This window comes from Indicator indicator, chromosome 2, assembly GCF_027791375.1.
Source record: "Indicator indicator isolate 239-I01 chromosome 2, UM_Iind_1.1, whole genome shotgun sequence".
Taxonomy (NCBI): Eukaryota; Metazoa; Chordata; class Aves; order Piciformes; family Indicatoridae; genus Indicator; species Indicator indicator.
In genome coordinates this window covers 57032273-57055970 of record NC_072011.1, presented here as the reverse complement: position 1 = coordinate 57055970, position 23698 = coordinate 57032273, and the positions used below count along the sequence as shown (strand labels likewise).

Genomic DNA, 23698 nt, shown 5'->3' with positions numbered 1-23698 from the left:
GGTCCATATAATACAAATATTCCTCTTACATCCTCCAATCCCATCATTAGCATGTCCTTAAAAGGCAAAATCCTAGAGAGCTTCTGGTGAGAAAAAGAACAAGAAAAAAGCTGTTTCAACACTGAACAGGTAAAGATTTGCTTTTGTGGACCTTAGGAGGGTTTGAGGTTGCTTTTTACCCTTCATGTTCTTAATTCACACTATTCATCTTACTGAAAAGAGTAATTAACTAGGCTGAGACAAGTATATTCTTTAATAAAATAAGTAACCAACAGTCTGTAACTATAATAATTAATTAAGGGGGGAAACATGCTGCCACCACCCCACCCCTCCCAAGTGGAGCACTCTAGCAGCTATCTAATCCCTCCAAAACATGGTGATTGACTTTTTACCTTAGCGAGCTGACTAGGCTGTGAACTCTGGGTGAGGAAAATAATTTAGTAACATTGGTTAAAACTCAGAATCCCTGTAAAGCAACTTAGATTTATTTTTACAGACTAATAGTTTTCTATGAATCAGTTATTTCAAAGCTAAGCTCCCACCCTCATGAGGTCTTACTTGGATACCTCAGTTCCAAAGGGAGATATATTCTGATGAGTGAACAGGAGGGAATCTGTATCTGGTCTCACAATGATCCATACGAATAAAGTCAGGTGAATTTTTATTTAAAGTCAGTCTACAGTTTGCAATTGTCTTGAATTGGCTTTAGTAAGCTTGGACTTAACTTACCTAGTTCTCACCTCATGGAAATCCAGAAAAAAGAGTTTATTTTGGGTTTTTGCTACTGCAACATTTCTGTGCTTTGTGGATCTCCCATGAGACAGATGACTGCAGGTTCCCTATTTTCAGCTCATGAATTACAAATACACTTTTCCTATGGCTGACACAAAACTCTGAGAAGATCTCTTTTAAGGCAGAAAATGATCCTGCAGAATAAGGAAAGCTTCAAAATCACCAGTGTTAATTACCCAGCAGAACTGTAGTCTGTGAAGCCATCTAAGGAGGTATTTACAACTATTATCACAAGTTGTTAGCTACGAATATACAAGTTTTTTTTTCTATATAAAGAGGGGTGGGAAGTTTGCATCAACATAGAAAATGTTTTATATTTGACAACCACCACTTGGAAAACATAACTGTATTTCTTTGCTGGCCTATCGTGGTTAGTAATTCACTCTGGAGGAAGGAAGTGGGGAGGCATCCACAATAACATCCCCCTAGGTTCAGGGATATAAATTGAGACACATGCTACCCCCAGTTTTAGTGTTTGGGTTTTTTTTTTTCCTTTTTTTTTTTCCCCAGATGTGTTGTTGTTTTCCTTTATCCTGCCCTATTCTGCTGTCATCTGAAGAACCATTTCCCTCAGTAGAGGAGAATGGAAGCTTTTCAATGAGTGATAATTTTTACCAATTACAGTAGGGAATAGGTGTACCCTATCTAATGTCATCACAGTAATTACGAGGTGCTAGTAGTTAGAAATCATTTAGGACAATGTACCTTGCACACATTCTCAGTAATAATAAAGCTCTTATCTCAAAATCATATCTTTGCAGTAAGACTTGAAACTGTCACTAATTACATTTATCTACTGCTAGCACTACAGCAAGGACTTCACTCAAGCAGCTTACTAACACTGCCCTTTCTTGTTGAGCCAAAGTATGTGGAGCATATTTTTTTCATGCACAAATAACTTAATTGCTTACCATATGAGCTGCTACAAAAGCTGCTGATTTCCCTCTCTTTTAAAGTTTTATTTGCTCTTTTCCCAGACCTACATCCTGTCTGGATTTCAGCTTTATAAGGCAGTATTTTCTGTAGTTTGATTTATGTAGTGTCATCTAGTCAGTAGCATGCAGCTGTGGTAGTTATTTCCTTAGTTATATTTTTAATGAGTGTAATTTTCAGCAGTTTTTCATCTTTGCAACAGCTGAAATTGGACTCCATCCATCACAAATTTGAAGCCAAGCTTCTCCTACATCAAATACTGAACAAAAGGTATCTAGAGGAATCAAGCTTCAGTGTTGTATTTTCACTGCTGGCCATGAAAACAATCTGCCAAGTACAGTGATAATGCCAAAGAACAAGTACTAAAGAAGGAAAGGCTCATAAATTTTAGGACTTAACTGCAGAACTGTATTTCTGAAGCGTTCACTTGATGTGTTTGTTTCCAAAAACCCATTTCCATGCACATCTAAAAAAATTTAAAGACAGCTCTTGGACAGAGAAGGTACAAATTCCAGTTTATACTTATTGCTGACGCAAAAGCTGCATTAAAAAACCTTACTTTGCTGGTGTCCTTGAAGCAAAGTTACAGCAGAATTGAAATAACTGGGTTATAGTTCACCAGACCACCTCCCTCAGCTAGTCATACTCTTTTTTTTTTTTTTTTTCACTTCAGTGGATATGGAAACAGCAGCTTCATGGAGTAGTGACTGCAGATAGTCTTTTGCTCTGTAATCAACTCCAACCCTGGTGCAATACACAAAGCTTATTTTGTATGGAGATCTATGATGTATAAGAGTTGAAGGGGAAAAGCAAGTATTAATCATGTTTCTTATTTATCTGGTTTTCAGTCTTACACACAAGTGTCACTTTTACCAAAGGGGACCTTAATCCATCCAAACACAAGACACTCCATATGGGTTGTTGAAGGGAGGGATGGAAAGGGAGAAAAGCATAATTTTTATTCCATTGCTTTTTAGCTGGAAAACACACTGACACAAAGATGCAAACTGCTACTGTTCCACGTTGAAATCTACGTTCCAAGCACTGCTTCAAACTAGGCTCTTAACAGGACAGCTTGACAGCCAGAGGCACATCCTGACACCTTTCAGTAAGGAGCATGCATCAGAGCTGCACTTAAATTTGTTCGGAAACTACCACTATTATCAGCCCATGCTGCTGAAATGAGTTTCACTTCTCACCATTTAATTCCAAAGAGATCAGTTCTGTAAGTAAGGATTTCATCTTAGAGAAGCTGCAGCTCCAGCAGTTTGGGTTGTAAAAGGAACAAAAACAACTGCTACACAAATCTCATGTCTTTTGAAAATATTTTATGTTAAAAATACAGAAAAATATTTCTTGTTCAAAGAGGAAAAATATACTGCATGATGACACTGATCTAGGTGTGTTCAGAAGGTGTCTGTGGCTCCACAACCAGTCACTGGAGTGATGACCCAATTTGGCAGCTAAGGTTTCTTTCTCAACTTCTCAATCATTTATCAAAGCCAGAATCATACTGTGACAAAACAGAAAACATGACACCAGTGGATTACTGAAGCATGTGCAAATAGGAACAGCTATCACTTTCATGAGAGAACTGCACTTGATTCTGAAAAGAGAAGTCTTAACTTCTCAGCTATGCTATGTGCTTCTCTTATGAAGACAAGGACTGCAGAAGTAATACTGCAGTAGAAGAGTAGTTCTTTCATCTTGCAGTAAATGGCCCCATCACAGAACTCATCTGTTTAGACCTGGGTAAGTTATGCTTTATTTTCTAAGACAGAACTTGTAAAATAAACTTAGTCCTCAAGATAACTTCCATTCTAAATAGGCCACTTACCCTAGGTGCTGAAATCATCTAACTCTTGAGATTGTACTTAATAGTGGTTTTGAGATTGAGGAGTAGTCTGGGTTTCCAAACAGTGTTTGATGAGAAAGAATAAAGGCATATAATGAGCTCACAGATAGCTGTCAAAATACATTATTGAGGCTTAGCAGGATGTGAGAAGACAAGACACGAATACAGCAATTACACTGGCAGAACAGAGGGTATAAAAATAGCTGGCAGACAATTCCTTTGTTCCTTGGAAGCAATTCTGGAAACTAACCTGTAAAGGTACATGAAGAAACACAGCAGATGAAAGCCTAGTTTAATCATAGCTTCCTTCATGTGTGATTTCAGTTGTCCTCGGTTATGGATCTCCGTGGGATCAAACACCCCCATGTTTCCACTTGGCACCATAATGTACCTGAAAGTTTTAAGAAAAAAAAAAAGACAAAACCAAATAACAAAAAGCAGAAGTAAAACCAGAATTATACTCATCAAAACATTAGGGAGAGCTTTCACAAAAGGAACTTTTATCTAACGAGCTGTTTCACAACTCAGCATAAGGGAGCTCTTCTAAAATTCCATGTCAGTTTCAGGATATTGCTTGTATTGTGCCACTACAACCCACGGAGTAAAGGGACAAGAGATGCTGCTAAAAGGATCAGTCCAGCTTCCCATGCATAAGAGGGAGAGTTTCCTGGTCAGAGCCAATTCTAGTGTAATTGTTATTTGTGGTTATTTGGTGTTAAGGAAGGAAACATCTACCCACAGTGGAAAAATGCATTAAACAAAAGGGACTGGGAAAGAATTAATTTAGCTAAGAACTAGTGCTTTCATTACAAAAAAACCCACACAGATAATCACAAACCCCAGTGGTCAAAACAAGATGTTGTAAGACAAAGGATCTGTGTATTTTTGCTGTTTTTATCACAACCATCCTGCCTTATCTCAGCAAGGACACAGGCTGATGGGATGAGAGACTGGACATAACCAAAGAAATTAAGTATTGCTATCTGAACCCACATAAGAACAAAATCTGAATGAAAAAGTGAAATGCAAGTAAAAGGAAGAAAAAAACCCCAGCAAAACAAATGTTTGTGTCCTGTGAAAATTCACCAAGAGCATATTGTTTTTTCATAGGCCTTTCTCAAATACAAGCACATGAAGTTCTCACTCCAGCTGAGCTCAGCCTAGAACAAACTTGTTACTTCACTGAAATGTCATACAGGCTCTACCTCCCTGGAATAATGCTCTTTCTACACAGGAATTTTACCCCTCAGCTTACACCTGGAGTGAAAGCAAGGTCTCAGAACATACATACTGGATGTTACAGAGAATTTCTTTACTGAAAGAGTGGCGAGACATTGGAACAGTCTGTCCAGGGATGTGCTGAGAGTCACTATCCCTGGAGGTGTTCAGAAAATGAATAGATGTGGCACTTTGGGACATGGTCTAGTAGTCATGGAGGTGGTGGGTGGAAGGTTGGACTTGATGATCTTAAAGGTCTTTTCCAACCTTAATGATTCTGTATTTTTATGTATTTGGAATGACACCACTGGTAATCCTACAGGCATTCTCCCACCTCTTAAAAATTAGTTTCTCTAACAGGAGGGGAAAGAAGGGAAGACGAAACAGGGATGTTTTCTAGCAGCAGCAGGAAAAAGAAAAAAAAAAAAACAAACCAGAACCCAAAGAAGTCAAAACCACAGTAGCTGCCTTTTTTTCAAAAAGGCATTAAAATTAAAGATTATTAGATGATGTAACCGATGATCCCTGGGGTCCCTTCCAACCTGGCATTCTGTCATATTTGACTAACAACAATTATGACCCCCTAAATATAGCTCATATGAAGTAATTCCAATTTGAAATTAACTTATAAACTTGAAGCTTATGCAATTGTTCTGTTTTTTGTATTAGCAGTTATTATAAATGGACCGATTATTGTCCATTTACTGGGAATGTAAAGCATTTTATTTGGAAAAAGGAAGAAGACAAGTTTCCTGCACCACTTTATCCTAGAAATAGAGTGCATAGGAGTATTTATCAATTTTGCCTAAGAAGATAGGTAACACTTAAATGATGCAATTTAATTGCAATTACCCAAGGGAGGTAGTTTTTCCAGGAGGCCCACAAGCTAGCACAGTTCATGCCATACATGTAAGGAACTGCAGTCGTGGACTCAAGGATGCTAGATCCTGGCAAACCCAACTCAAGCCAGCAAAATACTTCTGCAGCAAAACTACACAGAACATGAAAACTCTCAGATGTCATGAATATACAGACTGGTGCCTACAGTATCTCCGCTCAGTGGAAGATGCTGCCACAGCAACAAGACATTTCCCTCTAAATGAAACAATTTTGTATAGGATGTGGAAGACCTGTTCAAAATTTTCCTTGTACTACAAAGACACTTTTTTCCCTCCCCACCTCCTTTTTTTGTTTTCCCCACTCATTCAGTTTTAAGAGGGGTACAATCTACTCAAAGCCATGGCAAGAATCACATTATTTGGACCTGTTGTCACAGGGAGGTCTACATAAAAAAGAAAAAAAGGAAAAAGGGAAGTGTTCAACTTTTTTCTTTACGAGTTGCTTTCCTTTTGCCTTCTCATATTCATAATTTCTTTGCAATTCTTGTTTCTTTCACATAGTAGCAGGTCTAAAATATACTTCAGAATTTTAAAAGCATCTATTTTGAAATTAGATATCAAATAAGATGCCTCAAAATCTTGTTTTAAAACAAGGGGAACATAAGATAAAACTGTATCTTACTGGAGACACTACACTACAAAATTCAGCAAAAAATAAACTAAATGAGCATCTGAGTATGCTGAGCAAAAAGGGCCCACAGGATGTTAAAATAAACATGATGCAGCTTTGACAGTCACCCTTCATGCTGTTTTGAAACAGTTTAACCTGCCCAGGATTTGTTTCAGATGCCCCTTTCACACAAAACTTTCTTACTCTTTCTGAAATCGAGACAATGAGTAAATTAACCAGTGCTGCCTGTAACTGCCATTTACTCTGCAAGATTAAGCAGGTTTTCAAGCAAAGAGAATGAAGAGTTTATTATCTTACTTTCTCCCTATTACCAAGCACAGACTTCTGCAATCTCAGCACAATTATTTTTATTTCTGTATTCATCTTGGATTAGAATCATGATAATCATAAACGATAATCATAGACCTTATCAAATTCATGTGCAGCAACATTTACTTCTTGAAATATAACACCATATGAAGAAGATTCAAACACATTCATCTGATGCTGGAAGCTTGCAGCTCATGATAATGGGTTCAAATTTCATCTGTTCCTACTTAATCCTAGTTTCAGTAATTGGTGTATCCAAACTACTTTAGAGCCCACCATTTTTCTGACTACCATTGTGTCTTTTGGATTTCCCTTAGTAAAGAGATTATAAACAAATTGCAACAAATCCACACTCAGTTTTCATTAGCTTAACAACTGTAAAAGTTCAGTTCTCTGCATGTCAGACGATACCAAAAATAAAACTCCTTTTTGAACTGACAGTCCCAGTGTTGCCACATGGAAACCCCCACTGATAAGTAAACCATTTCAAAGTGGTGGATGGCTCAGTGTACAAAGATCAGTAACATTAACAGCTGTCAGGAGATGAAAATTCTGCAAAACCTTCCAAATAAAAGAGGTAAGATGAGAGACTGAAAATAATGCAAATGAGGGGGAGAGACAAGATGGTGAAAGAAGGAGAGTGTGGGAGATAATACCACAGCCTGATAGTTTTATAGCCATCAGCAGTGCTGACCTAAGTACTTTTATGCTGCTATCACGATCAGGTCTGTTAAGTACTGCATGAAAAGGATTAACAATTATGTTTATGGTACTTCATAATCCCAATTAACAGGCTATGTTTCCTATTAACTTGGGAATGACTCATAAATCAAGACTCCTGGGCGCTAGAAAGAATGCAAGGAAAGGCCCAAAGTTTCATATCCTTGATACTGTTGAGTTTCCTCTAATTTTAATTGCTAGAAAAGGAGAGTTTCCTGACAGATCCATGAAGACTGCTTGCAGCTCAAGAACACAGCTGAAGGATCCCAACAACTAGATGATCTTCAAGGTCCAATCTAAACTGTACAGACTATTTCCATACTACACTACAAGGTAAATTAGTAACATTGGAAAAAAAATTAAAAAACACACAAACCCCTTTGCACTTACCTATATATATTCCATGTTGCTACTGGTAAATTAAGGAGAAAGATGAACCAGTGCAATGAAATAAGCATTAATACAGTTACAACAGCATGGCCAATCACCTCAGGGACCACCCACTGCAAAAAGGGAGGGGAGAAAAAAAGTTATATGCACAAAAGGAATTTCCTTTCTGAAAAAGAGATCTATCATAGAATTGTCATTTGATTCTAATCACATAAAACTCAGACAGAAAATTGATGGCAGATGATTTCATCACAATGTAAAGAAATGAATGCCTTCAGATCCCATGTGAATTAGCCAGAAATCAAACCCTAGATAATATAACAGAGTTACTTTAGCAAAGTATTACAAACATTTCTAAGAGGAGCATAGCAGCTCTTTGGACACAACTATATCACACAAGCACTTTGTGACAGTTTCAGGCTATGCCTTTAAAAGAAATTCACAGATCTTGAAAAGAAAGTAGTAGAATGTAAATTAATCACTATTGGGTATAAAAAGGAAAATAATGATAGTTCTAAACAACCCCATTGGAGGAGTATCTACCATAAGATTTAGTTTGCAAAACAATCTTTTTCTCTTTTCACTTCTGTGGCTCTGGCTAATGCTGACCTTGGCTGCACTGCTTTGTTGTGACTGGTATTAACAATTTCTCTGCTCTGTCTCTTGTCCTTTCTGTGTACAGGGGGGTAGGGAGAGAAGCAGAGCGAGGAGAAGCTATTAGCTTCCCCTGGTCTTTGGCTAGGGGGGGATCCTTGTATTTATTAATTGTAAATACCTGTAAATATTTGTAAATATTGTATATTTTGTACATATTCATTGAATTTCATTGTAGATTGTAGTTTTGCTTGTAAATACAGCTTTCATTTGTTTCCAGCTGAGCTGGTCTGGCAAATTTAATGTTGGGGGGGAATTTTCAACCCACCACAACTTAAGTATACAGTGCTCATCTGAAATTACTGCAGAGAACAGTGGACTTAGGAATGAGTGCAGCAGGTAAATAAAATCTGCAGACAGAGGACAAACACCCTCAGGCTTGGAACAGTAAAGAAAGTTGATCAATATGAAAACTGACAAAATTAAATTGGGTCAGTCTCTAGCAATAACTCATTTTCAGTGTGATAGTATCCTGCAGCATTCCCTGTTACATTAAGAGAGAAAATATCTTTAAATTGAAGTGAACACCCATGTGGGAAAGCCACACTGATTTAATGAAATCAGTTTAAATTTGGTTTAAACAGTAGTTATTAGAATAAATCCCTCTACTGTTCAAGAAGTAAGAACTTATACAGAGCATCAGAGAAAGCTACCATAAGAATATGAGTTTAGTCATGAGCAGACACTCTTGGTGTGGGCAAATTCAAGAATTCAAACACAGAACTCAAAGCTCTGTGAAGAGTTATGTCTCAGTCCCACAAATTCAAAGTAGCAGCCCCACTCAGAACACCAAGAATCAGAAGCACAGCCTTTCATGACTGATTTGGCTGAAAGATGTGCATCTGAAAGAGACAAGCAAATGGAAACAAAAGATACATGCACACTATTGCCTGTCAAGGTTCTTCAGATGTACACCACATCCCTTTTTCTTAAATCACATTAAATGCAAAGAAGAATAATTTACTTTATTGAGTTTCGAGCAGCAGGATCTAGCATTAATGTAGTCACATTCCAAATCTGATAGTGTAATTATCTGAAGTCCAAGATAAGGAAAAAACTGTATGGTAACTCAGAATACATAAAGCTTTATTTTATCCAATTAGGGAGAGCACTCTGCTCTCAGTGTAGTCTTGTTCCACAGTTTATATGATAAAGGCATATTTTAGTTACTTACAACTAGGAAGTTAGGCCACGTTTATCATCAGACCAAATGATTTTATGATGCTCTTTCAACGACAACTGTCAGACAAGTGCTAAAGTTCATTTCAACCCTTAAAATACACCAGAGAGGCAGAGGCAAACTCCTTGTTTTCCACATCACAAACTATCACTACAACACTTGAAAAAGAAGTTAATGCACTTTCTAAAATACTCCTCTTCTTAGGACATATATGTGTACATAGTGCTAGGTCCTGTAAAGCACATGCTCCTTTTCTCTAAGAAACTATATCCCTAAAATAAAGCCAGTCTTTGAATTTTTCAACAATTAACCCGTCCTTCTAGCATGAATTTCCTTTAAGTGCTTCTGTATTTTTTTTTTTCCCCTCTGTTAGGACAACCAGAATTTGAAAGAGTATGAGAGAAAATTCGGGGGGAAGGGAGGGAGGGCGAAATCAAGAAGAGAAAGTCAAACAGTGCTTTACATTTTAACAAATCCACACTGCCGGCAACTTTGTAACAAAGAATATGGGAATTCTGTTTGCTGAAGAACTCACAGCCTCCCAGCTTCGAACGCTCAGGTAGAGTGAGTTATCCTAACAACTACAAGACGATTGCACTGCCGTAGTTTTCTTAGGCCTATTAATTTCAGAGGGTGCCAAGCACACTTCTGCGCCTCTACACCAACGCCGCTTCTGCCGAGACACGATTTATTTTCCACAGCACCGGCCGCCGACGCCCATGGCAGCCTGCAGCCCCCCCAGCTCCAGCACTCGAGGAAGCCAGCATATTTCGGGCACTGAATCACTCGCCCTCTCTCCGCAGCACGGCGCGCCCGCCTCCCAACCCCCGCCTCTCTTTCTCCCTCTCTCTCCCTCCCTCTCCTCCCCGGGGCTGCCGCCCCGGGTGCACCTCGCTATCGGCCTTTCCCCAGCGGAGGCCCTCACGCCCCGCCACCCTCAACCCACCGCCAGCCTGGCGGGTCCGGCCCCGATCACCCTCAGCGCCGCCTCAACAAGCCTGGCCCGTCTCGGTCCCACTAGGCGAGGGTGCAGCTCCAACTCTGCCCACCCCAAGCACCCCCAGCCTCAGAGAAGAAGGATACAAAGTAGACGGAGAGAAAGATGAGGGCGCAGCAGTCGATCAGCGAGAAAATGAAGACCACCGACTCCATCCCGCCACCGCCTCCACCCTCCCGGCCGCCGTACGCCACTCCCCAACGGGCTGGGCTGGCCTGGGCCGCGTAGCACGCTGGGAAATGGAGTCCCCGCGCGTGGGCCGTGCAACGCAGACTGTTGGGAAATGGAGTTCCGGCAGCAGCACGCGCCCAGGCCTCCTGAGGGACCGCGGCCGGGCGGTGGCAATCGGGGCACGTTGCTGCTCTGTGAGAGGGCGCTGCTGGGAATCTCACGTCGTCCTGACTGGGGGCGCCGGTTTGAAACTTAATTAGCGGCTCGGAAAGTCGGAGGCGGAAGAAGAGCGTGCCCGGATCAGAACGCCTCCGCCGCTGGGCCCCGTCTGGTCCGCTGGTGTAGGCGAGCGGCTCGAAGCGGGCCCGCGCGGGCAAAGCTCTGGGGCAGTCCCCGTGCTGGTGGAGAGGCCCTCGCTGGTGAGGGCGGCGAGTGGGGATGCGAAGCCGGCCAGGGCACTTCGTGGACCTGCGGCTGAAGCAGCGTATTAAGCAGGTACCGGCCGGGGCAGACAGCGGCGATTAGCCGGCAGCTCTCGGCTCCGTGGGCTGGCGGCGGCGGGCTGCACGCCGCCGGCACGATGGGGCTCGCTGGCGGCGGCCTGGAGCATCTGGCCCGCTCAGGTGCGGGAGGGGAGGACAGCGGGCGCCAAACCCCGGCCTTGTCTCTCAGGGCTTTAAAAAGATCTTTAAAAAAGGCGTTTCCCCCCCCCCCCCCCCCCCCCCCCCGCTTCTCGTCTGTTTTGTTTTGTTACTTTCTTCCATCCTCCTCGGTACTTCTGATTCTGAAGCTGGCTGCTGTTAAAACAAGTCTTTTGAGGAGGACTGAGGGATTTTTTTAGTCTGGAGGAGAGGAGGCTGAGGTGAGACCTGGCTGCTCTTCACAGCTCCCTGAAAGGAGGTTTTGGTGGAGTGAGTAAATAGTGATAGGACTAGAGGAAATGCTCGCAAGTTGTGGTAGGGGAGGTTTGGACTGGATGTCAAGAAAAAAATCTTTACTGAAAGAGTGGTCAGGCATTGGAAGAGGCTGCCCGAGGAAGTGGTTGAGTCACCATTCCTGGTGGTCTTAAAGTACCGTGGGGACGTGGCACTTCGGGACATGGTTTAGTGGGCATGGTACTGTTGGGTCGATGGTTGGACATGATGATGGTAGAGGTCTTTCCCAACCCTAATGATTCTATGATTCAAGTATGAAAGAAATAGTCCCAAGAAAGAAGTACACTCTGGGCAGATACAGGCAAGTTGGAAGTTTTTACAATGGAAATACATACATCAGTTATATTAAATGAGTGAAGAAAGGGGGAAAATGTGATCACTTCCATAACACACATGAGAAGAGTAGGGAGAACCGTGATTCCTTCAGGTGGCATAGTGATATGTATATTTTATTAATATTTAGGGTGACTTCTCAGATTAAACACCAGTTTTGGCATGTCTGAGTGTACTCTGCTTCTAATTCATTAACCTGAGTGGCTGCTTGACAGAGCTTGCTTATTTTCCTTTACAAGATCACACTGGCTATATCTTGACTATTCTGAAATGAGAAAGCCAGCTTGGATATATTGTAAGCTTGATATTTTCAGTAGGTCATTAGCTGCTGTGAAGTATAATATAATTAAAAAAAAAAATTCTGTTTTCAGTTGTAAGCAATTTGATTGCTTGAATTAGAAGAATTAATGACATTTTGAACTTCACTTTGCTCTGATATGAGTGTTACCATGTCTTTTAGAAAGATTCTTTCTCTCTTTTTTTTTAAAGAAGGGATCCACTAGTACAGTATTGAAGCTCCTTCTCACTCCTAATTTGAAGAGTGGGGGAAGAAAGCCAATGAAGTACATTTTATCACACTTTCATAATTTGTGATTTGAAAATAGGTTGGAGCAGCTGCTATCAGAAAACAAAACAAAAAAAAGGCTTAATAGCATATAAATAAAAGTGAATTAATTTCTGTAGCATTTATTGAAGCACATTGCAAATATTAATGTTCTTCTTATGACCAGATCCATACTAATCGATGCAGATTGTTTCATTTTTAAGGTAGGAGATACAAAAAACCCCTCGGGGTTAACTGACAGTAACAAAGAACTTTAGAAAGATTGACCATAAAATGGTGTGTGGGTTACAAAGTGATTCATAGGTTCATAGAATGGTTTGGGTGGGAAGGGACCTTGAAGATGATCTAGTTCCAACCTTCCTACCATATGCAAGGACACCTTCTACTAGACCATGTTGCTCAAGGCCTTGTCCAACCTGGCATTGAACACCTTGAGGGAAGAGGCATCCATGACCTCCATGGGCAGCCTGTTCCAGTGTCTCACCACCCTCACTGGAAAAAATTTCTTCCTAATATCCAGTCTAAATTTGCCCTTGTCTTATCACTACAAGCCTCCCCAGTTTCTTGTAGCTCCTTTCAGGTACTAGAGGGCTGCTCTAAGGTCTCCCTGAAGCCTTCTCTTCTTCAGGCTGGACAGCCTCAGCTCTCACAGCTTGTCCCCAGAGGTGAGGTGCCCTCTGATCATCTTCATAGCCCTCCTCTGGACGTGCTCCAGCAGTTCCACCAGCAGAAGTCACTGAAGCCCCAAAATAAAATAAGCTGCTTTTCCCCAAAAAACCATAGATACCTAATCATCTGTGCCTTAGTATTTCCCATTGCGAAGTACTGTCTAGGTGTGTTCAAAGGCAGTTCAAGGCTGTTTCTGATTTTCATTTTGACTTCTAAGAGTACTAGAATTTGAAATGGATGTATTTGATCTAACTGTTCAGATGAGGTGATTGACAAAGATTTTACTCACTGTTTCAAATTCTTCATTTCAGTACCTTGCAAGTAATAAATGTGGCCAGTATGTTGACATTAGAATTCTAGCCTCTGATTTGCAGAAAACCTACAGGTGAGCAAAGATTTGTATTCTTAGAGTCTGCATTCAAAATATGGGATACATTATTTTGTTATATTACATTTATGTATTTTTAATCAAAATTTTAATTTGCTTTATGTTCACTACGAGTTGTTGAGCTTGATTGAAAGGATAAGGTAGATATGCTCAGGGATGTGGTTTAGTGGTAGTAGCTTCACAGTAGTGGTGCAAATGTGAGCTCTAGGTGAGAAGTTGGACTTGATGATCTTAAAAGTCTCTTCCAGTCTCACAGTTCTATGGTTCTATGATCTTTTCCATTCCAGTGTTTTCCTCTGCAGATATATCTACTAACTTATATTTTATTAGTGCATTGGCATTACATGATCTAGTTGTGGTTTGTAGGGGTTTTTTTGTCTTTGGTTTGGTTTTGGTTTGGCTTTTATTAAACAGCTACAGATGTGTTACAGCACATTGGTCTGCACTCCAGTAAGCTTAAAGTATGAGGGAAAATAACACTTAAGTGCAGGCAAAGGCAGGATTCAGTAAGATGTTAAATCTCACTCAGCTGCTCAGCAGAGCAGTGAGTCTTGCCTAGCTGTGTTTTTCTGAGTGGGGAGCAAGGTTGTATTGCAGTAGCTCATTGGTGGGTGTCAGGGTTAATGAAGGTGGAGAAGTATATTCATTCCTGTTTGCATATTCTGTTTATTAGTGCCTCGTTAGAGAAAGGAAGCCAAACCTCTTCCTTAGAATGCTTACAGGTCTTGGGGTTTTGTTTTGTTTTTTTTTTCCATTTCAATGTTTTGGTTTGGTTTGGGGTTTTTGTTCCTTTTTGATGATTTTTGTTTATATTTAAGAATGCTCATTAAATCAATTTTTCTTATGGTGACCAGTTATTCCTTGCTGTCCTTTCTGGACTGCAGTCTGTATGTATATGTTTTCGTTAGAATGAAAGCGAAAAATTAGTAGTGTTGTGACACCCACATTTGTACATTGTCATTTGGTCATTGTACAATGTCAGTTTGGTCATTTGTACATTGCTGCTTCTCTATAGGTACAGTTAAAGAGGACCTTGAAATTTTTACTAAACATCCTTTTAGAGACCAGTATAGTTTACTGGGTTTGTGGGTTTGTTTCCTGCCAATGATTGAGCTATTCCAGGTTTAAGAAAAAGCAGTCACTGTATAGAAGCTTGGGTATCAATTTAAAATGTTGTGGTTTTATTAGTTTCTTTTTTTCTTTTTTTTTTTCCCACTGAGAATGACAACATGTTGAGCGGAAAAAGCAATCGGTATAACCTGTTTATTTTGTTGTTGTTTTTCCAGTGTAGAATATGGACGAAGAAAAAGAAATGCTTTTAGACTACAAGTTGAAAAAGGTAGTTCTGTTACTATTATGTCCAAGACACCCAATTCTTTGATTATGCTTTGGCTTTTTTCTTAACATGTTTGAACTTTTCTTTTCAGTGTTTGGAATAATCAGTAATGAAAAAGAACAAGAAGATTTAGCAGTTTTAGAAGCTGAACATGTGGCAAAAAGAGCAAGACAACAAGAGAAAAATGAGTAAGAAGAATTTTTACCATTAGATTAATAATGCCGTTAGTTTTATAATTTCTTTAAATTTCTTTTTAAAATCTTTAAAATTTCTGTCATCATATTATTACATTTTGAGAAAGATCACAGATAAATCCTAGATTTTCCGTAGGCTTGTCTTCATCAGAAGTTGCCTACAGCTAATGGAAGCTCGTTTTTACCCAGGACAAGCAGATAGTAGAGCCAGTCATGACTTCTCTGTTATATCTATATATATCGCTCAATTAGTGGATATACTTGGGTCTTCCTTGATAATTTTCCACGTAACACCACAGTCCTCATGCAATTTAATTCCTTTGTTTTCTTCTTAGTCTTTTTTGGGTATGAGAGGTATTAGCTAAATCTGAGAGCTAAAACAGACTAATTCAGAGTAAATATCTACTGGGTATGAGATTGGGATTAAGATTTCCTGATTTAAAACCCTGTGCATAATCCCACAGATCACTTTGGTTTCTCTAAGGCGTGATCTATATTAAAGATCTCCATCTGCTCTGCCCTGGTCAGACCACACCTGGAATACTGTATCCAGTTTTGGGCTCCCCAGTTCAAGAGAGACAGGGATCTACTGGAGAGGGTCCAATGAAGAGCTACGAGGATGATTAAGGGACTTGAACATCTCTCCTGTGAAGAAAGACTGAGAGAACTGGGGCTGTTTAGTCTGGAGAAGAGAAGGCTGAGAAGGGATCTTATTAATGTCTACAAATATCTGAGGGACTGTTGTTCTTTTATCCAATTCAGGCCGCCACTGGGCGAATGGAGGCACGAACCCTGTTGCCATAGAGCAACGAGATTCCAGAAATGCAGAGAGCAGAGGATCTCTGAAGTCTTCTCTGAAGTCCTTTATTACTGTGTTGTAGAATCCCTTGCAGGAAGGAGTCTTAGAGTCCCACTTACAGAAGTCCTGGAAGCCCTTAACAGGCAAAGCAGCTAACAGAAGTCCCAAGCAGCATCCCTAAACCGAAGCCCTTGCCAGAAGAAGTAGCAAACTAACAGAAGCAGAAGTCCCTAGCAGCCCTAAAACAAATTCCCCAGCCAAAGTCCCTAGAGAAGCCCTAATTGAAGATACCTATTGCTCAGAGTGGCTGTTTTTTATACTTGTTGTTATCAATCCCTTAACCAGTAAAACCCAACCACATCTATAAGCTAAAATCTTTTCCCAGTAGGAGATTCCAGCATGTCAAGGAGGTGGCTTCTGCAGCATGCTCCAATCCAAGGGTGCCAACGTGAGGATGTTGCTCTTGGCACACATGGAATGTTAGTGTTTTGCTCTATGCAGCGTGCTAAGGAACTGGTCAGCTAAGGAATCATGCACTCTGCACATGTCCAGCAACTGCCCTCAGAACAGTGGCTGCAACAAGGGGCGAGTGTCAAGAGGAAGGGGACAGGCTCTTTTCAGTGGCACCTGGTAATAGGACAAGGAATAATGCGTATAAAGTAGAACGCAGGAAGTTCCACCTCAGCATGAGGAGAAACTCCTTTCCTGTGAGGGTGGTGGAGCACTGAAACACGCTGCCCAGAGAGGTTGTGGAGTCTCCTTTGCTGGAGACTTCCAAAGCTGACCTGGCCGTGTTACTCTGTGGCCTGCCCTAGGTGATCCTGCTTTGGCAAGGGAGTTAGACCCGATGATCTCTGGAGGCCCATTCCAACCCCTAACATTCTATGATTCTGTGATTCTATGAAATCAGAACATTTGTCACAAGGATGAGTCTAGTTCAGCTACTGCTTTCCTTGTGCCAGCACTGGTGACTGTGTGATCTCTTAGTGAACTGAATCAATCTGATCCTACGTCACTCGTTTTTAGGACTGTCTTTCAGCCAGATTGCCAAATTGATCCGAATCATCACAGCCTTGGAAATGATGCAGTTTTCACTCTTCATAGTCATAAATTTCAAGCTCCAGTCTTAGACTACATATCATAGTTCTGGGGAACCAGGTTGTGGAAATTGTATTCATTTTGTTTTGTGGGTGTCTCACGTGTAGTTCTGCTCTGATATGTTAATAATGTTGGACTTCCTTCCATGTCAAGGGCTGCAGGAAGTGCCACAGATACCTCTGATTATGATGATTATCCAGAAGATCTAGTAAGTTGTATTTCCTTATGAATTTTACTTGCATCACACATGATTCTGTGTTGTGAAATTGCAACGCACTTGGAGAATTTAAAAGTGGAGATGAAGATGATGCAGTCAGAGTTGGCAATTCCAACTGAGAATCTACAAAGCTAAAAAGGGGCTATTTTCTGAATAAAAAGGAGGAAGCTGTGGTGGGGAATCACTTTTGAGGAAAGCACACTAGGGATCTGAAGTATTTGGCTGTGAAATTAATGAAATGATTGAAAGGACTGACATAATGTGACTATTACTAAAAGAGGTGACTGTCAGTAACAGGGCTTATTTCAGAATAAGTAGCAAAGGCCAGTGTCTCTTCAACCAGCAAATGTATTTATGTGCAGTTATTTGATTTGCAGAGGGATGCATTGGAAGGTGCATGGTCTGGGAGGACCTTATAGCTGGCTTCCAATACTTGAAGGGAACCTGCAGGAAGGAGAGGGACTTGTCTTAAGGGTATCTAGCAATAGGACAAGGGGAATGGTTTTAAGCTGAGGGAGAGTAGGTTAGACTGGATCTTAGGAAGAAGTTTTTTAGTACAAGGGTGGTGAGATTCTGGAATGAGTTGCCCAGGGAGGTTGTGGATACCCCCTCCCCGGAGGTGTTTAAGGCCAAGTTGGATGAGGCTTTGAGCAAGAAGTCTAGTTGAGAGGTGGCAGGGAGATGGAGTAGATGATCTCTAGGGTCCCTTCCAACCTAAGCCATTCTATGATTCTACTTTCTCCAGCTGAGACAATGCTGGATAATGCTGATGTTTTCATTGGTCTCTTAATATAAATAATCCACATTATAACCTGTGCATTTTCTTTTCAAATACATGAATCTGCAGTCTACAAATCACATGAACAGTTCTCTGCTGAGCTTATATAAGAAAGGAAATCCCGATTCTGTTCCAACCACTCCAAAAAATGAACCAGTGGAAACCCCCCCTCCTGTGAGAACAGCACCTCAAACAAGCAGCCTCTCATCAGGAGCACAGGTTGGAACACGCATCTCTGAAGGTGGCTGGTTCATCGATAAAACTCCCTGTGGAAAAGACTTTTTCATTGACCTTTCTGAGGATGGAGAAGGAGATGAGAAGAAACTGGTTTCTGAGGTATTGTGTTTTACAAACCCAGTGTGATTTAAGTAGCAAACAAATATAGTAATAATAACTTTTGGATAGACTGGCTCCTAAGTCACTCTCTCTCTTCCCCTGGTAAGTGCAGCACCATGCATCTTTAATTCTGCTAAGACAAGGATGGAGGCTGGCAGAGAGGTTCTCCTCCGCTTCTGCTCTGCCCTGGTGAGGCCTCATCTGGAGTACTGTATGCAGTTCTGGGCTCCCAATTCAAGAAGGACAGGGAACTGCTTGAGAGGGTACAGCAAAGGGCTACAAAGGTGATTAAGGGACTAGAACATCTGTCTTAGGAAGAAAGGTTGAGCAACTTGGGGCTTTTCTGGAAACTTCTGGAAAATAGAAGACTGAGGGGGGATCTTACCAGTGCTTATAAATACTTAAAGAGTGGGTGTCAGGAGGATGGGACCAGTGTTCTCAGTGGTGCCCAGTGGCAGGACAAGAGGCAATGGGTACAAACTTGAACATAGGAAGTTCCATCTAAACATGAGAAGGGATTTCTTTATGCTAAGAATGGTGGAGCACTGGAACAGGCTGCCCAGAGAGATGGTGAAGTCTCCCTCTCTGGAGTCTTTAAAACCCCACTTGGGTGCATTCTTATGCAACCTGCTCTAGGTGAAACCTTGGCAGGGGAGTTGGACTAGAATCTCCAGAGGTCCCTTCCAACCCCTATCATTCCATGATTCTGTGTAATTTGACAGGCTTTGGAAAAGTGGTACTGAGGTGACCCGAACACTGTTTTTCTCTCTGGCTTTTAAAAATACTTCATTACAAATGTTCATGCTGTCTTTAAAGATAATGAACATGTTAAACAGAAAGAAAAGATTGGTTTAAGCCAGTGGAATACTTGTTTTTATCTTAGTTTCTGAAGAAGGAAAGGCTTAGCCAATTGTTATGCCATGTCAGAAGTTATTTTTTTGAACCTCCCGACTCACTTCAATTATATGGGAGGTAAAAAGTCACAGAATTTTGAATTTCCTCCACACTTTTTGAGGAAGAATACTGAACTGGGTGGAACTCTTCTCTCAGTATTAGAGAGACACAGATTAGTGCCCACACTGAGAGAAGTAAGTCAAATTTAGCTGTTATTTATTCCATTTGGCAGTGACCAGCCTAACTAATCAGGAAGCATGTGGCTGGCTGTAGCCAGAGTTTGGTCTTCCTTAACCTGTGGTTAAGTCTTAATGACCCTGGGGAAAACTGAGGTGTTTTAGATGGACAGGAGTTGGGGAGGCTGAAAGGAAGTTGCACTGATTTATAAAGCAGTTAAAAATAAGACCTACTCCCCATCCAGACACATTGCTTACTTTGATTTCCTTCTCCCTCCCCATTTTTTTGTTTTTTAGAAAAAGACAACTCTAACTGTCAAAAACTTTTCATTTATTTATGAGAGAGAACACTTATGATGTTTAGCCAACCAGATGTTTTGGCAGGATGCTCCTTTTTTTTTCCCCTATGTGAAGGAAGAACTACATTTAAATCTGCCTTTTTATTATGAAAATACTTAGTGAATTGGCAGATTCCACAAATCATTCCTTTATCCCAGTAGGACTGCATCCTCTTATGTAGGGAAATTGAATAAAATGGAGATCTTCAAATTGAAAAAATATTTGCAATACTGTATTAACAAAAAACCCTTAACCACCCAGACTCCAACTTTCATTAACCCTCTTTTTTAATTTCTTTTCTCTTGCGCTAGACCTTTTTTATCATGCAGTTAACTTGTGTCAGCACTAAATAATATTTTTTACAGCCACTCATGATTTACTAGTAATAAAAATTGTTTTCATTGGAGAAAATACATTGATAGAGTTTTATTCATCCCCAAAGAGGATTGCTTTATGGTATGCAAGTAACTGGTCTCTAGTTTTGATTAGTGGTTTGAGGTTTTTCTGGGGAGATTGTTGGGAATTTTTTTTTGCTTGTAAGTATGTATTCTTAGCAAATAAGTGACTCGTGTAATTTGCCCTTTAAAAAAGAACAAAATCCTAAGTAAAAAAATAATTTTCTGCAAAAATCAAGGGGTTACATTCCTGCCTGGTATTTATTCATATAATACTGAATATTGTGTCTTAAATCAGAGAAGATCATTTAAGAATACATTTTGTTCTTAAGTATTTGCAGAAATTCATTGGCTTGGAAAGTTTTGTATGTCTTAATTCTGGTTTTATGCCCTAGAAATCAACAGAATTTTCTGTCTTGGAGACTGAAAGAAAGAAGACAAAGGGTAAGAAAGTGAAAAGAAAAAAAGAAGAATTTACAGATGTAGATGGAGAAATTAATTCCATCTTACTTAAAGAGAAAGGTGAGAAGTTACTTTTGGCATGCTGCTTCAAATAAAGAGATAGTATCTGGGGAAAAACTTCTGGAATAGGCTGCCCAGAAAGGTTGTGAAGTCTCCTTCTGTAAAGACTTTCAAAACCCACCTGGATGTGTTCCTGAGTGACCTGCCATAGGTGATCCTGCTTTGTCAGGGGGGTGAGACTCGGAATCTCTGGATGTCCCTCCCAACCCCTACCATTCTATGACTGGAATCCATTAGTGGAGAAGTGTTTCCTGAGGTTCAAAGAAGTGACCTCAAATGGGGTAGTTTTTCATAAGAAATTTAGCCTTAATGTACTAAAAAAAATACTCCAGTCCAATGTCTACTACCAAAAAACAATAATACACCCTGTGCTTAGCTAATTGTTTAGACTGATTACTCTTTTGTTTGATGTTAGCAACTACTATTATGCTGTATTTAAATGTGCACAACTTTTCCTCCTTAACAGTTAGAAGGAAGGGACCAGAGCTTTACCATCCTTCAGTGAAGTTTGAGGATGTAGGAGGCAATGATGAAACTTTAAAGGTTAGTTAAAATTACAATTGTGGGCTACAGAATGCACTGAATAAAATGTTGCACGAGAAATGACGAAGATGAGATTTGGCAGAACTCACCTGCATGGCACTGAGAATAGCTGCATATGCCAGCATCGTTGAAGTTTTGTGTGCTTGGGTTTTGTGGGGTTTTTTCCTCCTCTTTGATTAATTTTTCTGAAAGCAGTCACTGAAATTGAGGCAGAGCAGCTGAAAAGTTGCATGGCAAAAAAGTAACTGGAAGTGCTGACTGACAGCTGAATGTGAGCCAGCAGAGTGCCCAGGTGGCCAAGAAGGCCAACGGCATCCTGGCCTGGATCAGGAATGCTGTAGCCAGCAGGAGTAAAGAAGTGATCGTGCCCCTTTACTCACCACTGGTGAGGCTGCACCTTGAATGCTGCGTTCAGTTTTGGGCCCCTCACTAGAAGAAAGACATTGAGGTGCTGTAGCATCTCCAGAGAAGGTCAACAAAGCTGGTGAAGGGTCTGGAGAACAGGTCTGGGGAGGAGTAGCTGAGGGAACTGGGATTGTTTAGTCTGGAGAAGAGGAGGCTGAGGAGAGACCTTCTCACTATGATTCCCTGAAAGGAGGTCGGAGTGAGGTGGAAATTGGTCTCTTCTCCCCTAGTATCATGTGGTAGAATGAGAAGAAAGGGCCTCAAGTTGTGCCAGTTGTGACCACTCCTGAAAGAGTGGTTCAGATATTGGAATAGGATGCCCAAGGAGGTGGAGAGTCACCATCCATGGAAGTGTTCAAGAAACAGGTGGCCATGGCACTCTGGGACATGGTTGAATGGCCATGGTGGTCTTAAGTTGATGTTGGACTTGATGAATGTAGAGGTCTTTTCCAACTGAAACAATTCTATCATTCTATGAAATTCCATTACTAAATAGAACTAGCTTTATTTTAGCCTGCCTGTGATATTAGCGATCTGTAATATTAATTTCTGCAATTTGAACAAAGCTCTCTGTTGTTATTAACAGGAAATATGCAAGATGCTCATTCATCTCCGTCACCCCGAAGTCTATAACCAGTTAGGTGTGGTTCCACCTCGCGGCTTTCTTTTGCATGGACCACCAGGATGTGGAAAGACACTGCTTGCACAGGCAATTGCTGGGGTGAGATGGATTTACATTGCCAGTTTCTTCTTCTGATTTATATTTAGAGAGAAAAAAAAATCCTCTTCGTAGCAGACTAGATCTTTTTTTATGTCTTTTCTCTCCTTCCCATCTTTGTCTAAAATACATTCATCTTTATTTCCATTGTTTGAATTCCATCTGAATCTGTGCTTGACAGACTCTTGTATGTGAAGAGGGGACATAATGACAAGGCTTTGTGCTGAAGTACTTATTCCTAAAATCCAGCCTAATCCTATGCCACCTCATCTTAAAACCATTCCCCCCTTGTCCTGTTGCTTGACACTGTTATGAAAAGTTCCCTCTCCAGCCTTCCTGCAGGTTCCCTTCAGGTGCTGGAAGGCATCTGTAAGGTTTCCCCCAAGAACAATACCAGCTCCCTCAGCTTGTCCTCATAGCAGAGGTGCTTCAGGCCTTGGATCATCCTTTTTGTCCTCTTCTAGACTCACTACAACAGCTCTGTGCCCTTCTTATGCTGGGGACACCAGAACTGCTGCAGTATTCAAGGTGGGGTCTTACAAGAGCAGAGTAAAAGGGAAGAATCACCTCTCTTGACCTGCTGGTCACACTCCTCTTGATGCAGCATGGTACCCATTGTGTGGATTTGTGCTATTTAATGTTTCGGTGGGTATTTGTATCCTGGAATGGATCTAGGGAAAGAAACATAAGTGAAAGATTTTCAGAAATTAGATAAATTTAATTGACTACTTCTTAAATGTTGTTTTCTTGAATAAGAGCTTTTCAGTAGTGCTGTTTTAAGGCAAGTGATCTTCAAGCCCCAAGTGGTGCCTCTGTTGGTTGTGATTTGTATAAATTAGGATTTTAAATTTTTTATATGTATTTCAAAAAGCTCGAAATAGGGTGCCATTACCTGTAGCAGTACTGTGTTACAGTTTGTCAAAGTTACCCTTTTGTTTATTTATTTATTTTTAATAGCAGAAAACCTGGAGTGTGGGCTTTACTCTTCCTGTACAGTCCTCCTTAGATACTTCTAGAGCAAAATTAGGAGAACCAAGTCTCATGGGCATCTCTTTTACACTGCTAAGCAATTCTTTGTTACAGAAGGAAATGGGCAGTTTTCTGGAAGAGGGAGCCCAAGCATGAACTGAAATATGTGCTGTGAAGGATTGGGTGGGGGAGCAAGGTACAAAGCTGTTTCACAGTGCAGTTGTCCTCTCACTGAATTAGGGAAACCTGGCTTTTTGCATCCATTTATATTCACTTGGCCAGGTGGCTCAGACCTGGTTTAGTTTGGAGGGTGCTAGATATCTTTTTGTTCTTTTAAAAG

General features: G+C 40.7%; 2 protein-coding genes across 5 annotated transcripts in view; one reads left to right on the top strand and one right to left on the bottom strand.

Annotated features, from left to right (window-relative positions):
• Positions 1-3089: 3089 nt before the first annotated feature.
• CNIH4 (cornichon family AMPA receptor auxiliary protein 4) lies at positions 3090-10733 on the bottom strand. 2 transcript variants are annotated; one of them, XM_054398475.1, is made up of 5 exons: positions 10665-10733; positions 9366-9434; positions 7748-7860; positions 3831-3971; positions 3090-3238 (listed from the first exon to the last, which is right to left on the bottom strand). In XM_054398475.1, the coding sequence occupies exons 1-5, from the start codon at positions 10731-10733 to the stop codon at positions 3211-3213; spliced, it is 420 nt and encodes a 139-aa protein (XP_054254450.1). In that variant the 3' UTR covers positions 3090-3210. The 2 variants fall into 2 exon arrangements, with proteins under 2 accessions (XP_054254450.1, XP_054254459.1); XM_054398484.1 differs by lacking the exon at positions 3831-3971.
• A 454-nt stretch (positions 10734-11187) lies between these two features.
• The window catches only part of NVL (nuclear VCP like), a 60724-nt gene continuing 48213 nt past the window's right edge, over positions 11188-23698 (top strand). The window contains exons 1-11 of one of the 3 annotated variants that reach the window (XM_054393379.1): positions 11188-11244; positions 13563-13636; positions 14926-14978; positions 15067-15163; positions 17057-17071; positions 17232-17274; positions 18131-18388; positions 19458-19469; positions 20597-20723; positions 21190-21266; positions 22258-22392. In XM_054393379.1, coding sequence (XP_054249354.1) covers positions 11188-11244; positions 13563-13636; positions 14926-14978; positions 15067-15163; positions 17057-17071; positions 17232-17274; positions 18131-18388; positions 19458-19469; positions 20597-20723; positions 21190-21266; positions 22258-22392 — 948 coding nt within the window. Of the gene's footprint in view, positions 11245-13562; positions 13637-14925; positions 14979-15066; positions 15164-17056; positions 17072-17219; positions 17275-18130; positions 18398-19457; positions 19470-20596; positions 20724-21189; positions 21267-22257; positions 22393-23698 lie in introns of all 3 variants that reach the window. The other 2 variants (XM_054393371.1, XM_054393388.1) reach the window with 2 other exon arrangements.

Excerpts from the sequence above, each read along its gene's own strand:
- CNIH4 (XM_054398475.1), bottom strand. The coding sequence starts at position 10,733 with ATGGAGTCGGTGGTCTTCATTTTCTCGCTGATCGACTGCTGCGCCCTC. Across the intron at positions 9,435-10,664 it reads TCTTTCTCTCCGTCTACTTT|ATAATTACACTATCAGATTT; the intron begins GTATCCTTCTTC and ends CTTGGACTTCAG. Across the intron at positions 3,239-3,830 it reads TTCTTCATGTACCTTTACAG|TATGATTCTGGCTTTGATAA; the intron begins GTTAGTTTCCAG and ends GTTTTGTCACAG.